Source organism: Protopterus annectens, chromosome 14.part0, assembly GCF_019279795.1.
Source record: "Protopterus annectens isolate FY-2018-M chromosome 14.part0, PAN1.0, whole genome shotgun sequence".
NCBI lineage: Eukaryota > Metazoa > Chordata > Ceratodontiformes > Protopteridae > Protopterus > Protopterus annectens.
In genome coordinates, this window is record NC_056748.1 from 228,700,608 (window position 1) to 228,719,164 (window position 18,557).

Sequence of the window (18,557 nt, forward strand, 5' to 3'; positions counted from 1 at the left end):
TAGGGGAATTGATGACAGCATCCAGTTTGCAGCCATCTGCAAACTTAGTTAGCCATAGCCCACTAGATTTGGCCTGCATCTCCGAGATGTACATCCTAAACTGCAGAGACCGCAAGACCGATCCCTGGGGTACACCGCTTGTTACAGGTCTTCTACTTGAGGTGGCTTCCCCTGTTTTGACAAGGTGGATTCTATCAGTGAGCAAGTTTGCTACCCATTTGGTAACATATGGATTGATGCCTAGTTGAGAGAGTTTATTATATCTGAGTGAGGAATAGTATTGAAGGCTTTGGCCAGGTCAAGGTAGGCAATGTGCACCATCTTCCCCTCATCTATGGCCTTGGTGACCATCTCAAAGAAGTCGACCAAATTTAACAGGCATGCCCTCCCCTTGATAAAACCAAACTGTGGGATCAAGTGTCTGGAGGTTGCCAATGTCTTTCTTAATGAGGTCCATGATAATCTGCTCCATGACCTTGCAGATCAGGCTAGTTAGGCTTATGGGTTTATAATTTCCTGGATCAGTGGATGCTCCACCTTTGTACAAAGGGTGACACTAGCTGTCCTCTACTTGACTGGGACAAAGCTGGTACTCAGCCTTTGGTTGAATAGGTTGCCTAATGGTGCTGCAAGTTCCTGCCTGAGTTCATGGAGGATGCAGTCAGGGATGTTATTGGGTCCCATGAAGGTTGCATTTTTTTGCCTTAGAGAGGGCAGTGATGACTTGCTCCCTAGAGACAGGGCGAGATGGCCGGTACTGGGAATGTCCTGTTTTACTGATGGTGGTACAGAGGAGTGAAGTTTTCACTGAACCTGTCTGCCAGCAGGTTGGCTATATCTACAGCGTTTGTGTATGTGGTGTCCTTGACCACCAGTTCTGAGCAGATCTGGGTGATGCCTTCAGACTGCAGACATATGTGAAGAAGGCCTTATGATTGTCTTTAATAGATGTGGCCAGTTTGGACTCAAAATTTGCTTTGGAGGATTTCACTAGTGCTCGTATTTGCTTGTTCAGGCTAAGGAGAGATTGCTTCCATTTAGGCACCTGCTCCTTTTCTTGGTCCTGGACAGAATTTTTTTTCCTTTTATTATAGAAGTTTATTTATTGTAGATGTCCACCAGACAGACAGGTTTATTCTTCCTTGAGGAAGAGGATTTTGTCCTGTCTGGTATTCCTGATTCCATGCAGCTATATAAATGCTCATATAGTACTTTGGGGTAGGTTTGGACATATGTGCCAGTTCCTATGGATGGGGAGGGGGCTGTGAAGCTGTTTATACCTTCCCCCAGGAGGTTGCAATCAGCTATGTCGAAGTTTTGTTTGTCTGATCCTAGCTGGGGGCGGGGGGGTATTGGGGTATAGATGGTGACTTTGAAAGTGACTGATTTGTGGTCGGATCTTACTAGCGATGATGACATTGATGGGATGCTGCAGTGGTTACTCATGCTGGTTACTACCAAGTCCAAGATATTTTCACCTCTTGTGGGGGTGTCATCCAACTGGTCCAAGGCATTTTCATTGATGAAATCAAGGACTCTCTGGGCATTTGTGTTTTGGCATGAGTATTTCTTCCAATCTATTGCTGGACAGTTAAAGTCACCCAGGATCAGGGTAAAGGGTTGATTATTGATAGATTCGAACAGATCCAGTTAAGTGGAGTATGCATCTTGATTCAAAGTTGGAGGCCTATAGCTAGCTATGATTTCAACAGGGGGTCTTGTCAATTGTTAACTGCACCTGGAGTGTTTCCTGTGCATCATACTGTTGTGTAAAAGGGGTGTATGCCTTTTATATATATTGCAACTCCACCTCCTTTTGTTTTGCTGCCCACAGTTTGGGGTCTGAATGAATGATAGGATGAGTAACCTGGTATGGCTGGGGTGCTCTCTGCAGCTTTGAACCAGGTTTCTCTGACTGCACAAATGTCAGCTTCTTCCAGGGTTAAGAATGCTTGCAATGAGTGCAGTTTCATGTTTAGACTCCTAGCATATGATATAAATATCCATTATATCCCACTCCAAAATGAGAATGTTGTTAGGAACCTTGATACTAGGGCTGATAAAGTACATTTGCATAAGTGAACTTATCATAGCAGTAGATAACTGAATAGATCACTGTTGCAGTAGCCTAAGCTATATGGGGTGTATCCTGCCAAGGTATGGATGTTTGTCCAGCTTCCAAAACTTTAGGGCATATTTCTCTAGCCTGTGCAACCGTTAAAGCTCAACAGTTAGCGAATATAAAAACAAACGTGCAGGCACCAAAATCAGAGATTTCTTGCTCCAGAACAAGGGAGGCTAGAACCCTGCATGTATGAAAAGAATAGAAGGAAGATAAGGACCCTAATCCTGGCATAGTAGAAGGCAAAAGAGGGAAGGTGTTTGTACTACAACAATAATCTGTTCGGGTATCTACTGTTATGTAAGTTTACTTACACAACAGAACTATGTTCATTATTAGATCACAGTTGCAGTAGCCAAAATTGCAGAGTACCAAAACTTAGAAAGAAAAGGAACATGTAGAATGATCAGAGGGAGCCCCTGGAGTATAGACCTAGCAAACTCTGCCCTGGAGAAAAAGAATAATCAATTTTTAAGTGTTTGGTAAAGGTATGGAGAGACGACCAAGTTGCTTTCTCCAAAATATATCTAGAGTCCACCCCTTTCCAAAAAAACAGAAGTAGCCATTGCCCTTGTGGAGTAAGCTTTGATCTCGCCTGCAAGTGTTTTATCATGGTACGAATTACAAAACTGAATTGCAAGAGACAACCATTTGGATATAAACTGAATTGCAAGAGACAACCATTTGGATATAGTCTGTTTTGACAATGATTACCCCTTCTTCCTTGCGTTCACAGGAAATAAAAAATTGCTCAAACCCAGTCAACAAAGTGTAAATAAACTAAATAAATAAATACATTAGATAGAAAGTTAAGATACCAAGAAAAAGACACCAGCTTTCTAAGTGGAGAAATATGCAATACCCCTTTCAGAAATTAAAAAAATGAACAAGCATAGGAATCTGTCTAGTTCCAACCTCACCACCCCGAGTGTTGAGAAAAAAAAAAACAGAGAAACTAGTGGTCTAAAAACATCGTTGATGAGCTCAGTCACAATAATTCCAAAAAATCATGAAAACCAGGTAATGTTCCAAAGCAATAAGCCTTTATTTGTAAAGGCTTTTTGCTTTGTAGCACTACCTGGTTTTCATAATTTTTGGGAATTATTGTGACTGAGCTCATCAATGAAGTTTTAAGACCAATAGTTTCCATGTTTTTTTACCCCTTTCAGAAACCGTTTCACTTGAGATAACACAGAAAGGGGAGGATCCATTGTCAAACAAGCAGAGATAACTGAAAGAAGAATAAGAAAGGCCAGATGATAATTACTCCCCAAAATATTGCAGATACAAATGTGTTTGAACTTTAAAGGATCTTGATTCTTCCAATGGCACCAACTAGCAATTCTTTTCCACTTAGCCATATATGATTTGCTAGTAGCAAGTTTATTGGCTTCCCTTAGTACTGCTGCATGTCTTTAGAGTAAAGGCACAGGCAGTAAGATGAAGAAGATGAAGACTGGGATAAATCAAAGACCCCTTGTCCTGAGTGAATAAATCCATCCTGCAAGGAAGTCTGTGGCAATTGCCCTTGGCCATTTTCAAAAGAAGGGAGTTGAAAGTTTCATCTTTGGACAGTCCTTCTGAATCTTTAAACAAACCCTGGACATCAGAGGAAAAGGTAGAAAGGCATACAGGAACATTCCCATCCATAAGAATGAAAAGGTATCAGTATCTGTCTTCAGGCCTATGTGCAAGGAGTCCTGGAGCAAAACTTCTTTAACTCTCTATTGTGGATGGAGGCAAACAGATCTACTTGAGGAGTTCACCACAGTTGGATTCGTTCCTGGAAGACCAGGATACAATTTCCATTTTTGGGGGTCTGTCCTGATTCTACTCAACTTGTCTACCACAAATTTCTGCTCTGATAGAATGTAAGTTTCCTGAAGGGTTAGACTGAGCCAAGTTGCTAGCACCCAGACTAACACAGCAAGTCTGCAAAGGGGATGAGACCTGGTTCCCAGTTTGTTTATGTACCACATGACTGTGGTGGTGTCTGTAATTTACAGAAGAGGGCCTGGGTCCACAGATGGTTTAGAGATCTTTTATGAAAGACATATTTTTTTTTATATTTATGTGCTTCAGTTTAACCTGCTGATTCAGATGCACATGCAAAATTGAATGCATATGTGATTACAGATTGAGTAGGCACTGGTGGGGGTCCTGGGTTGAGTGACAAACTCAACCACCAAGGATTCTCCCTTTTGATAAAACCCAGTACTAGAATCTAAAAAGAGAGGGATGCTGGTGTTGGGACCACACTGATGCTGAATCTTTCTCATACGAAAGCTGGCTAGAGGAATCATGAGAATTGTAGAGGCCATGAAACCTACAACTCTAAGGTACTCCCCAGTTTTTGAAAGATTCTGGCTGTAGAGTATAAGAACCTGTTCCTTGTAGAATTTCATTTTGTCCTGAGGAAGAAAAGGCCTTCATGCTGGAAGCAGCTAGGAGGTATCCTAGAAATTCTATCTCGTAGGACAGTATAATACAGGATTTTACTAGAGTCACTTGAAATCCTAAGTTGAGAAATCAATTTTTGACAAACTGTAGAGATTCTTGACAGCTTAACAAAACATCTGAAAAAAATAAGGCATTTGTCTAAATATAGAAAAAATGTAAATGCGTTATACATTATAGCCTGCAATGTGCTGTTGTGGGTACTAGATACTTTGTAAACACCCCTGAATCTGTTAACAACCCAGAAAGTAAAGCAGAATCCTGAAAATAATAAGCCAAATGCAGAAAATCTTTAAAAGCATCTCAAATTTTTGAGAACTGGGATGTGAAAATCTGCATCTTTTAATTCTACAGTTTTTAGAAAACTATAATGAGGAATGAAAGGTAAGAGAGACTGTTGAAACAGCATTACATTTTGGAATCTTGCTGTGTAGGTTTAGAAATGAAAGGTCTACACCAGGTCTCCAGGTTCCCTGTTTAATTGACGCCAATAATAACCTTGAGTAAAATCCTTTATTTGATTTGGAGGTACAGGCTCTATAACCCCCTGAGACACAATTTAATCCAGGATAGAAGGGAACAGTGAAGTGTGACTAGATGGATGTGGTGGGAAAATGAGGTAGGGTGTTCCACTTCCAGTTGTAACTTTTTTGAATTATTCTCAGAACACAGGTGTCAGAGACAATAGTGAAGACCAAGACTTTGAGAAAGTTTTACAAGGCTGTCAGGAAGGATGGGGGAAACACTGAGGGGCAATGTTGTCAATCTGCTTTTTTAGATTGTCCTTGGGCTTGGAAGGGGTTTTCTTTCTTTTCCTTTTTGAACCTCCCTGTCATTGTTTTTTGAACATTTGTTTACCTGATTTTTTTTTCTGAGATTGCTTCCTATAAAAGGTTTTTGGACTGTAAGGAAAGTTTGCCTTATATTTGGGAATGGGGATTGAAAGCCTAACATGCAAAGCTATGTCAAACCCAGAGCTGTTGGACATGCTCCACTTAAAGAAATCCCAATCCCTCCGAGCTACACGCTCTAGGGACCTTAACCTTGTCACCACAATAAACAGAACATGCTGGAGGGATAGATTCCTGTCCCAGAGACTTCCCATACTCTGGAACAGACTACCTATCTATGTCAAACAGAGCTCCTCATTAGCACTCTTCAAGAAAAATCTTGATGATTGGATGGGAAATGGGAAATTCACCCCGGGGATCACTTCTGTGGCTCTGCTCGACAGGGGCACAGGAAAATAATTTTCTTGGGTGGCGAAAGCCAGGGTACATTTTTTGGCTAGGCTTGTATGTAGGCTAGGGCCGATAGCCTAGTACCTACCTATGAACCTATGAGACCCCTTGGACTGACTTTCCTCATTCATCAAATCTTTGTAAGTATAACTTTAAATTATTTGTAACCTACAACATTTTACTGATAGTCCAGGGTACTTTAGCTAATGAAATATCACTCTGTCATTCATTTCCCAAAAAGTGAGTCCACAGAATTACAGCAAAATTGCTAACAGGGTGAACTTAATACCAACAATACCACTGTTCATATCATAGGTTTCTACAAAGAGTGTTACAAAATTCTGGTCTAAAACTATTAACAAATGCCAAAAATGTAAGTGCTTGTTTAATGTGATAAATGTCTGCTTGTGAGCTGCCCAGCTATTGGCTGCTATGTAGGTCATATGGCAGACTACTGCTGCATTTTTGAACAGATAGGTATTCCTTAGGAGATAAATACAACTTTAAAAAAACAAAAAATAAATTAATAAAATACCGCCAAGACCACAGATCCAAGAAGTAAGCAAATTTAATGAAACTCTTAGCTTCTCAGCTTGCACAGACTTCCAAGAGTAAAAACACTACAAAACACTCTTTACTTAAATACAGCATATTGCACAAGACAATTAATCAATTAAACCTACAATTTAAATCACATACTTCCAATTACATTCCTTGTTGATTCCCTGAGGCTCCAAAGTACCATACTTTAAAATCAAGAGGGTTTCTTTTTTTAAAAGTTTATTTTTTAAAGACACACATTCACCTATACCAACTTGCAATTTTTCCAGGGCACAGCCCCTAAGGGAATCAGTATGGAATTGTATGTTTATTTGATTAATTGTGTTGTGCAATATGCTGTATTTAAGTAAAGAGTGTTTTGCAGTGTTTTTATTCTTGGAAGGCTGTGCAAGCTGAGGCGCTGTTTCATTAAATTTGCGTACTTCTGGGATCGGTGGTCTTGGTGGTATTTTATTCCTTAGGAGATAAAAGGAAACGAAACTGGTGTGGATGGCGACCTCAAAACTCCTCAGCTCGGACACAAACCAGAAGAAATCCAGAAGAAAAACGTTTTATTGCACAGAAACACAAAATAAAAAATAAAAAATACTGAATTTTTATTTTGTGTTTCTGTGCAATAAAACGTTTTTCTTCTGGATTTCTTCTGGTTTGTGTCCGAGCTGAGGAGGTTTGAGGTCGCCATCCACACCAGTTTTGTTTCCTTTTACGTTGTTGCTGTGCTGTGGTTCAATTCCTTAGGAGATAGCTTTGTTAATAATTAGTGCCTCCTCAGGTTCACTTCACAGCATCTCATTCAGAGAAATGACCATGTGTTTGAGTTCCCAGTTCCTGCATATCTTTCTCCTGTGCACCCAATGATTCAGCTCTCACAAAAAGAAGAGGGCTATAACACTACTATTGTAATGCCTCATCTTACACCATCTGTCTGCAGCTTGGTTTTCACATCCCTAAGTTTTGTGTTGGCAGCTGTAAGAATACAGTATGGCACTATTCTTCACATATGAAGGTCTGCTTCACTGAGGAAGGAGTGTGAAGTTAAGGTGAAGAGCAGGGAAGGGGCAGATCTACTGTTTTTGTGCCATAAAATAAACTAGACTGATGCAATGATGACATTTTTAAGAATCTTTCTCTCTCTTTCTCTCTCACACAAAACACACACACTCACCTGATCAACAACTTTGAGCTTCTCAGTAAACTCTGCTTCCAGAGCAGATGTATCTTCTCCTTTTTGTTTTGCACTTGGAATCCTGAATACATAGGCTTGTGCCTGGATAAAGAATACAACACAGGCTATTAGTGGCAAGATACTATTCATCATAATTTACAAAATATAGCTGTACTTGCCTTGGAGAAAACACTGCTCTTTCACAGTATCCTAAAACCAGTAGAATGTTTAATAAACATGAATCTGAGAAGGAAATACATACTGTTATATACTGACATTTCTAAAAGATTTTATTCTTTATTATTTCAGTTGCTGCCAGACACATATGATACCATGAACATCACTGCAGTAAAAACTGTCTTATCCAACTTTGTTTCTTAGTGTATGCATTCTCCTGAAGCCAAATAATTTAATATCACTGGGGGCAATAGACTATAATCTTTCACTGCATGGTTGATAACAAAGTATTCAACATATTAAAAACACTGTCAAATGCTTAGGCTGTTTAAGCAGGTATACAAGAAAAGTTAAAAAGGTGCTTAGCCTGCACAAAAAAAAAAAAACACTATGAGGTATTCACATTGATAAATACTTCACACAACAAATCGAATAAATGTATATAAAAAGATTTTTTAAAGAATTTTTTTCATTGAGTCACTCTAAAAAGTAAAAAATAATGAAGAAGTGTGAAAACTTTGCAAAAGACACGCAGACAAGATGATTTCAGAAAAGTGTTTAAGGTTGGTTTTGCTGATTGTGATAATGATGCACCAGAAGAAGTAGCAGGAATTAGCAAAGCCAACCTCGAATGCTTTTATGAAATCAGCTTGTATGTGTATTTTTTGCAAAGTTTTCACTCTTTTTCATTATTTTTTTTACTTTTTAGAGTGACTCAATAAAAAGCATTCTTTTTTAAAAAAATATATTTTGTTTTTATATTTTTATTTACTATATGAAAATATTAGAGAGAGAAAAGACACAAACTGAAGACTGGAGTTCAACCTCCTTTGTTGATCTGTATGAAAGAGATGAGCAATTACTTTGTAAACAGTGTCATTAGTTGCATCTCACCAAACATTGTCACTAGTTTCTTCACCCAAAAACAAGTTATAGATAAAGCTCCACCTTTTATCATGTGTCAAGAATAAATATATGATAACAGTCCAGGATTAAATTAGGTCTTGTTTTCTTTAAAAATTTACAGTAATCATTTTTCAGTATAACATTAACTGTACTGATTAATTGTTAACCACAAACTGTGTTTAGGATGGGAAAGTGATTTTTTTTCAAACCATATTTTTATGCTTTTATAATGAAAAATGAAATACAGGAAAATGAGTTACCTCAGCACCTGGTGTTCTAGCACTATTACCTGATGCGGAGATAACACAGTACGCATTGCCAAGGGGCTAAGAATATAATGAGAACAGGTTGGGTGAAGTGGAAAGAATCATATTTATTTACACAATGAAAATAATCCTTGAAATGGATTTCCTCACCTTAAATAAAAATATAAATATTATTATTGACTCACCCTAACAAGTAAAAAGTCAGGAAGAAAAGTGAAAACTTTGCAAAAGAAATACACACAAGCTGATTTCAGAAAAGCATTTGAGGTTGGTTTTGATGATACTGATAATCAGGTACCAGAAAAAGCAGCAAGAATCAACAAAACCAACCTCAAATGCTTTCTGAAATCAGCTTGTCTGTGTTTCTTTTGCAAAGTTTTCACTCTTCTTCCTTATTTTTTTACTTTTCAGAGTGACTCAATAAAAAGCACTTTTTTTAAAAACATCTTTTTTATTTATATTTTTATTTTTTTACTTTTTAGTCTTCAAATAAAATATTGTATTGTATTGTCCCTCTATCATTATACTTTTATTCACTAAGCATTTATCTATTTATCTATTTAAGACCAAGTCAAGTAACTATGGAAGAAATAAGTGTATGGTGCCCCAAAACACTTCTTTGCAATTTTCCAAGTATCAGTCAAATGTAATGCTACCAAATGTTTCCGACAAAATCTCTCCGTTCTTGATATGTGTTACTTCCTTTTTCTACCCACAACACCCATTTGCTAAAAGACCATGTTCCAGTCCACTAGTAATAACAACATCCCATTATGAAATCTAATTTTGTTCATCACTGTTAAAAAATGATTTTTAAATCTGGGTGGGAGATACATCACCGGAATTCTTATAACTTATTTGCTTACATAATGTAATGGACAACAGCACATCTAAACTACCTATTAGCTACATCTTGATTTGTAAGAGGAATCACACTCAGTAAGCAACATACATTTCATCATTATTCATTCAACACGTGTTCTTATAGCAATCAGTTAACATTAAACATCTCCCTATCTGTCAACACAGATGCAGAAGTGTAACAAAACTTACAAACATATCTTGGTCAAGGAAGAGTCGCGTTCTCTTCATGGTACATCTTGTTGTGCCACACCTCTTCCAGTTCTCCCTATTCACAAGTCTTGTAATCAGTGGAATTTTTTTCCCAAAGTTTCTCTTTTTTTTCACTAAAAACTCTTCCTGTACCTTAAATCACTGCCTGCCATTTGTCTCTGTCTCTGCTGTTCTCTTACCCCACTGAACTCACCCTCCCTACTGTCCACTCCAGAGCATATACTGTTGGTCAGTCTGTGTGTGTGTGTGTGTGTGTGTGTGTGTGTGTGTGTGTGTGTGTGTGTGTGTGTGTGTGTGTGCGTGCATGGCATGCGTGCGGCATGCGTGTGTGTGGAGGAAATTATGTAGGGAGATGAAACAGTGTGTGTGTGTGTGTGTGTGTGTGTGTGTGTGTGTGTGTGTCTCGCTAATGACAGAGGGACAATATTTTCTTTAAAGACTATAACATTGTCCCTCTGTCATTATTACAATGTTTTTTACTGAAATTGGCTTAGCGAAACAGTGGAAAAAATGCAGAGCAAAGCTCAGCATCTTCGCTCAGCATTTTTTCCGTTGTCTAGCGAGAGCATGACAGAACCACATAGGGACAGAGTGACAGAGCCACAAAGCCAACTTCAATAAAAAGCATTCTAAAATTAAAAAAATAGGCCTTTAGTACACTAAGCTCAAGTCTTTAGCAAGGGATTGTAATTTTACAGACACTGATTTAGTATTCAAAACACAATTTATCCAGAGCAGTTACTATGGAATGCTCAAATAAGAGATACTGCTTAACACAATATCACATTAAATAGCTTACTCAATTGTGAAAGATCATCAGAATTTTCAGTACTGCAAGAAAATGCATCAGAGAATGACATTTTATCATAATTAGTGTTTGAAACAGCAGATATTGAAAAGACAATCCAGAAGCAGATCAAAAGCAGAAACAGTACAAGGCATGTTGCAGCTTAAACACAATAAAACTATAGAGGCACCTGGTCACATAGAAATGAATACCCATCAAAAGTTAAAATGTGTGAATTGTAACAGATGAAATCTCTTTGCAAGACTGTACAGATCAATGCCAGGGCAGGGCAGATACAAAACTTAAGATTAAAAGTGTGACAGAAGAGTTAAGGTCAGGTACTGAAACTGAAAACTGAGGAAAAGCATAGGCACATGGAAATCATATAATAATCTAAAACAGAATAAACTAGAAATAAATAGTCCACATAAGAAAAACAAACTTAGTCATGTTTATAGATTCAGATATATCCAGAGGGAATGATGAACTTATAATCGGATAAAGCTATGGTCTCTGGAAGTACCCTCTTAAAGAACCGCTAACAAAGCTGGGATATTTCTAAACAAATATAAGTATAAATAAAATATTGTCTGGACAATAACCAATGTCCTAAAAGGCAAAGGATCTTGTGTAATCAGTTACTGTACAGCAAAAGCTCTAGGATTAATCAATTCATAAATATAAAACAAGCTAATTCAAAAAGTAGCAAGTGAGACAGCTTACATATAGAATATGATCATTTAAATGAAATTCCAGCACTGCAAATTCCATCTCCATACTTCTGAGAATGTAAAAATGGAAGAAAATGTGATAAGTTTGAATAACAATGAAGTGTCTTTCAGCTTTTCCCAGTTAGAGGCTGCCACAGTGGATCATCGTTCCACTTATGATTAGCAGTGGATTTTTACAGTGTCGAGTTGCCAGCCCGGCACCCAACATTCACAGAAGGCGCACTTACTCACACATTTACCTGCATGTCTTTTTTTTTTTAAAGTTTAGTCGATCACAGAGAGGACATGTAGACTCCACACAGGAGGCTCTCCAGCCGAGAATCGAACCGGAGAAGCTCTTGATGTGAGGCGACAACTGCGAGTGTGGCCAACCGATAGGTTAGCATAACAATAAGTGTGACAAAATATGTGAAGCTCCCAGAACACAGTTTTGCAAAGATAAAGGGAAAAACTAAAAAAAAGATTCCTTATTTATAGAAAGTGAAGCAACTGTGTATCAATAATTCCTGGTAGAGAAGGAATAAGACAGAAAAAACATGAAGGCTACAAGGATGCCATCACCATTCTAACATCAGGAAATTGTATCCCTAAAGTTAAGTCACATAACATAAGGCTGACTCATCTAAGTGCTGCAAAAGTTAAAGCTCTTGTAAGGGAAATATTTGATTCTCTAATATGGAAAATGTAAAGAAGTGTGCTGAGCATCTGTTAGTGTGCAAAACAAATACAGTCAGAAACACACGTACACCAGCAAGATGCCAGGTTCACCAGCAGCTGTTTAGAGACATATTGTTTTGATTTCTATGGGTTATTCAGTAACACTAATTACTGTCCACATATGATTGATGAATACTTTACAACAGCAGAATTAATACTTTCTAACTCTGCCAAAGCTGTTATACTGTTAATATACAAATTTTAAAATATGGAATTCCCAAACTTAATAGATGAAGCACCTTTTAACACCATCCATTTTAGACAATTTTATAGTGATTTAACCATTCGTCATTTAAGAATAATTTCAGTATGGCCATGTGCCATCTCAGAATGGCTTATGACTACAATAGTCAAGGCAGTCAGAATTGCAAAAATTGAAGGCATTTCCTGAAAACAAGTTTACACCACATTAAGGGATTACAGTAGTGTAATCCATTCAACTAATATCATTTTACACCACATTAAGGGATTATAGCAGTGTAATCCATTAAACTAATGGCATTTTACACCACATTAAGGGATTATAGTAGTGTAATCCATTCAACTAATGGCATTTTACACCACATTAAGGGATTATAGTAGTGTAATCCATTCAACTAATGGCATTTTACACCACATTAAGGGATTATAGGAGTGTAATCCATTCAACTAATGGCATCTCATGGCAAACTGTATCTTCAAACCACATTAAGGGATTATAGCAGTGTAATCCATTCAACTAATGGCATTTTACACCACATTAATGGATTATAGCAGTGTAATCCATTCAACTAATGGCATTTTACACCACATTAAGGGATTATAGCAGTGTAATCCATTCAACTAATGGCATTTTACACCACATTAAGGGATTATAGCAGTGTAATCCATTCAACTAATGACATTTTATACCTCATTAAGGGATTATAGCAGTATAATCAATTCAACTAATGACATCTCATGGTAAACTGTATGTTCACTTTCAGCTACAACAAGCTATCTTCATTGCTCCAAGTATTCCTGTCTAGAGCCAAACCAAATAAACTGATAAAACAAAGAAACAAAGTAAATCCTTGTAGAAAGCTCAAGAGTCATACTGAAATGGACAAGCCTAAAGTGGGACAGTCCAAATTGCTGAAATAAGTGGGTCAGAATAAAATGTTCAGCTCTTTATCATTTGCAGCTCTATAATGTTATAAAGGTCAAGGGTGCCATGATCACCATTCCAAATTCCAGACATACCTTCCTGGCATGTTTTCCCTTATGAAGCTATTTTACAGTGACAGCAACCACTTAGGCTTCTGAGCTGCCACTGTACGTAACTTTGCCTTTGAACTATACCGTGTCTCTCACCCCTTTGCTATTAACAAGGAGACTGTGGTCAAGGTCCTCTAAGAGAAAGTAGCAAAGAGACAAAGGCATCATAATGATGTATGCTACAAGAATAACATTGGTTATTTTCTTTTCTGTGCAGACTTTCCACTGACTCAGTAATATCAAAGCCAGGCCATACAGTATACAGTGATTCAGATGTTTCACCGTCTGATTATTTTATAGCCTCACCAATGGTCAAGCTTCAAATGTTCTACTGTATAATCACTGGATGGATGGAGGGAAATAGGCAGCTACCATGGGCACCATGTATTAGAGGGTGCAAAAAGGTGAGTTGTGAATGAATAAGCAGTTAATTAAAATAGAAGAGCCATCATTCATCCAGACTGGTGGACCATGGAGGCAGGAGAAGAGACATGTAATTTAGACTTGCAATGCAAGTACTAGTAGAACCAATAAAAGGTGAGGATTATGTATGATCTTGCTGGGAGATTTATTTTAGGCTTGTTCTATCATATTAACAATTGTGTCAGCCCTTTCTGCTTTCTTCAGAAATGTAATGGTTTATTCTGCTTGCTTTATTTTGCAGTTAGTTTGTTATCAGCTAACTGCAAAACCTACTATATATGCATTTACTGTTTTAAACTACTGCATGTGATCTGATTTGTACCTCAAGGAATAGTGCCAGTTTTTCTCATGTTGTTATCTTTACTATTGCTTCTTTGCCTCTAGTCCTCTTGAGATATGTCTTCTAGAATATGGAAAGAGCACAGAGAGAAGGTCTACTCAGTCCACAAATAAAATATATGATGATTGCACAGAACCTCACATTTTTGATTTGCATGATAGCCTAAAACCATTTGAGTTAATTTCCCTTGCAAATTGAAAGATCTTTTTGGTCTTCAGCTCTTCTACTTGGAAGAGGTACCAAATGGGGGGCAATGTCCAAGACATGAAATGACGTATTACACCTCAGTTCTACTGCTTTATCATTTTATTCCTTTACAACCTCAAAAACATCCAAGTTTCAAAGGTGCAACTGTTACTTTACCAGACTGACAAAATGAGTGTAACTGAAAAAAGGATAAAAGTAAAGTCCTTAAGTTAAACTGTAATGAAAAAAAGGAACTAATAAAACATTGTGTTCAACATGTTCTAAGACTGTTGGTTTGGAAATCTTTTAAAAAGGAAGTAAATGTGATGTCACCATGACAAAAGCCTCAACAACAGTACAGCGCATTTTATTAAGTTCTTTGTCCAAATAAAGCAATTCATGAAACTATGACACTGGAAAGGTGAAGTTACCAACTCTCAATAGCACCAGTAGCACACTAGAAGCACCCTAGGCAGGATGGGTTCTATGGCTTACTTGCAACCATCTGTAAATCTAAAGCTCAATTCACCTATATGACTTGCAAAGCAACTCCTTAACTAGTTCGTTATTGCAGGCATACGAATGTATAACAGTGTAGCTCAAAGACAAGGTTACACTCAGAAGTCTGTTAAAAGCCCAAGTGCTTACTGCAGTCTTTGTATTCTTATTTATTTATTTGTTTTGGTAATGGGATTAAAACGCTGATTCAAATAGATGTACTTCAGTACTCAGGTCTAAGCCCATTCACAAAGTCATTAATTTCAAATTACAACATGCCACTAATGGAAGCATTCAGTGAATCCTGACTGTCTAGAGATTTCCTGCAATGAGTTCTGTTAATCTGTGGGTGTCATTTGGAATTAGAAAGTGTGTATGTACATTGATTTTGAATCTGCTGTGGCAGTTTACTTTATTTATTAATATTTATTAATTAAAATATAAGAGCTATCATTCATCCAGACTGGTGGACCATGGAGGCAGGAGAAGAAACATGTAATTTACAGTTGCAATGCAAGTACTAGTAGAACCAACAAAAGGTGAGGATTATGTATGATCTTGCTGGCAGATTTATTTTAAGCTTGTTCTATCATATTAGCAATTGTGTCGGCCCTTTCTGCTTTCTTTGGATATTTAATGGTTTATTCTGCTTGCTTTATTTGGCAGTTAGTTGTTATCAGCTGACCGCAAAACCTACTATATATGCGTTTACTGTTTTAAACTACTATGTGTGATCTGATTTTTACCTCAAGGAATAGTGCCAGTTTTTTCTTATGTTGTTATCTTTACTATTGCTTCTTTGCCTCTAGTCCTCTTGAGATACGTCTTCTAGAATATGGAAAGAGCACAGAGGGAAGGTCTACTCAGTCCACAAATAAAATACATCATGACTGCACAGAACCTCACATTTTTGATTTGCATGATAGCCTAAAACCAGTTGAGTTAATTTCCCTTGCAAATTGAAAGATCTTTTTGGTTTTCAGCTCTTCTACTTGGAAGGGGTACCAAATGGTGGGCAATGTCCAAGACATGAAATGACGTATTACACCTCTGTTCTATTGCTTTATCATTTTATTCCTTTACAACCTCAAAAACATCCAAGTTTCAAAGGTGCAACTGTTACTTTACCAAACTGACAAAATGAGTGTAACTGAAAAAAGGATACAAGTAAAGTCCTTAAGTTAAACTGTAATGAAAAAAAGGAACTAATAAAACATTGTGTTCAACATGTTCTAAGACTGTTGGTTTGGAAATCTTTTAAAAAGGAAGTAAATGTGATATCACAATGACAAAAGCCTCAACAACAGTATAACATGTTTTATTAAGTTCTCTGCCCAAATAAAGCATTTCATGAAACTATGACACAGGAAAGGAGAAGTGACCAACTCTCACTAGGACCAGTAGCACACTAGAAGCACCCTAGGCAGGATGGGTTCTATAGCTTACTTGCAACCATCTGTAAATCTAAAGCTCTATTCACCTATATGACTTGCAAAGCAACTCCTTAACTAGTTCGTTATTGCAGACATATGAATGTGTAACAATATAGCTCAAAGACAATGCTACACTCAGAAGTCTGTTAAAAGCCCGAGTGCTTACTGCAGTCTTTGTATTCTTAATTATTTATTTGATTTTGTAATGGGATTAAAATGCTGATTCAAAAAGATGTATTTCAGTACTCAGGTCTAAGCCCATTCACAAAGTCAGGAATTTCAAATTATAGCATGCCACTAATAGAAGCATTCAGTGAATCCTGACTGTCCAGAGATTTCCTGCAGTGAGTTATGTTAATCTGTGGGTGTCATTTGGAATTAGAAAGTGTGCATGTACATTGATTTTGAATCTGCTGTGGCAATTTACTTTATTTATAGTGTGATGACCGTGCCCTGGCCCAGCAATCAAGGAGCCTCAATCCTTACCACTAACACCAGGGAGGTCGTCTCCGAGAAGACAGGAAAGGATAATTAATACACACAGTAAAGTACAATTTCCCTTAAGTGCACACAGAGATCGCAGTCAGTCTGGGGCTAGTTGCTCCCTTGCTCACCAGGTCCCTAATAAGTCTCCCCACCGGCACAGCTATAGGGTCCAGGTCTCAGCCTAGCTGGGCAAGCTAAAACCTCCAGTACCTTCTCTGTCCAACCAGTGCTTCATGTCCCTGCCCAAGTAGTTGACACAACACACACACACTTTGAGATAAGTATTTATACAACTTCACAGACACTCCTGGGAAAGGCTGACACAGATTCTTCAGCTGTGCCCCTTTACCCAGACCATACAGTAGTAATCCCTGCCACCACCCAGCTAATAATATCAGCTACTAAAAGGCCCTTAAAAGGGTGTCCAATTATTACTGTGCAGTATTATTATCCAATGGTAATGTGACTATTCAGTCTAGGGTTATTGGAAGGGCTTAGACAGTAAACTCTATAAATATATAATGTACTCTAAAGCATAATTTTTCTCTACATAAACCAGCCACAGGTAGAAGGTTTTAAAAATATTTAATAATAAATAATCAAAACACAAGACAGAACTACTATACCACAGAGATATCTAAGAGTTCAGAGATCACACAGAAACTCAAAATAATACAGTAGGACAGGTCTGATTCCAAAGTAAAATACCTAAGTAATCTTTACTAGCTTTAACTATTCCTACAAGAAATCACACTGCTAAAACTTACATGTGAGCATAAGGCAGAGTGCTGATAAGTTGGATATCAAGATCAAAATGCTCTTAGTCTGTTGTGAGAAATAGTATTTAAACATTACTAACAAACATGTCTGCTGGGTCCCTCCCAAATTACATCATGTTAACACTTAGGTTTTCCCAGGCAAACAAACTGCATTATTTAGCAATCTAACACCTGCTCAGAAACTTACAACAATAGAAGACATTTCACATGTATATTCTAACAGAAACCAGAGCAGTAAAGCACCATCCACATGTAAATTCTTGTCATAAACTTTAGCCTTAAAACAATGGGCATGAAACCTTCATCCAGATGCACTGGAGCCGAATTCTAACATGAAAGGGTCACAACATGCTTCATTGAGCTAGTAGAGTGCAATGTTGTCACATATTTTGCAGTTCCACATTTCGCAGTATTCTTTTACATTCAAGAAAACATGCCTGTATTTTACATTTATTTACAAATGCCAGAATTATATATCAAATTCTATTTGACTAGGCTGGCAGCCTTCACCCATCTCTCCCCAATTGTCACATATAGCAAATGAAATCTTAAATTATGTAAAAGAATCTGTCACTCATCTTCATTTTGAGTACAGGTTCACTAATTAAAAAAAGAGACCGCCTGCTTTATTTATTTCTATATCTATTTACTTTAATTTTTTTGACTGGGAATGTCCAACTGGGAAGCCACATTTTCAGAGAAGTCTTGGGGAGAAGTGTCCATACAGATACAGTAAGTAAGGACTTTACAAAAATATGCGCTGATATTAATATAAGAGATAAATGTGAATTTTGAACAAGAAATTACAACTAACTGTAATAAAGATGCAAATATATACTAGAAATTTGGGATAGCAAAACAAAAAAAAATTATAAGTGCAATGATTGAAACATTAATGGAAAGCAAATTCAAGAACTTTTATGGTAATGTCCCAAAAAGGTAGTGGCTGTAAAGACATATGAATAATACAAA

General features: G+C 37.4%; 1 protein-coding gene across 1 annotated transcript in view; it reads right to left on the bottom strand.

Moving 5' to 3' along the window:
• The window catches only part of LOC122788644 (glutathione S-transferase omega-1-like), a 130,052-nt gene that overhangs the window by 1,516 nt on the left and 109,979 nt on the right, over positions 1-18,557 (bottom strand). Inside the window, exon 4 of the mRNA XM_044055541.1 lies at positions 7,547-7,648. Coding sequence (XP_043911476.1) covers positions 7,547-7,648 — 102 coding nt within the window. The remainder of the gene's footprint in view (positions 1-7,546; positions 7,649-18,557) is intronic.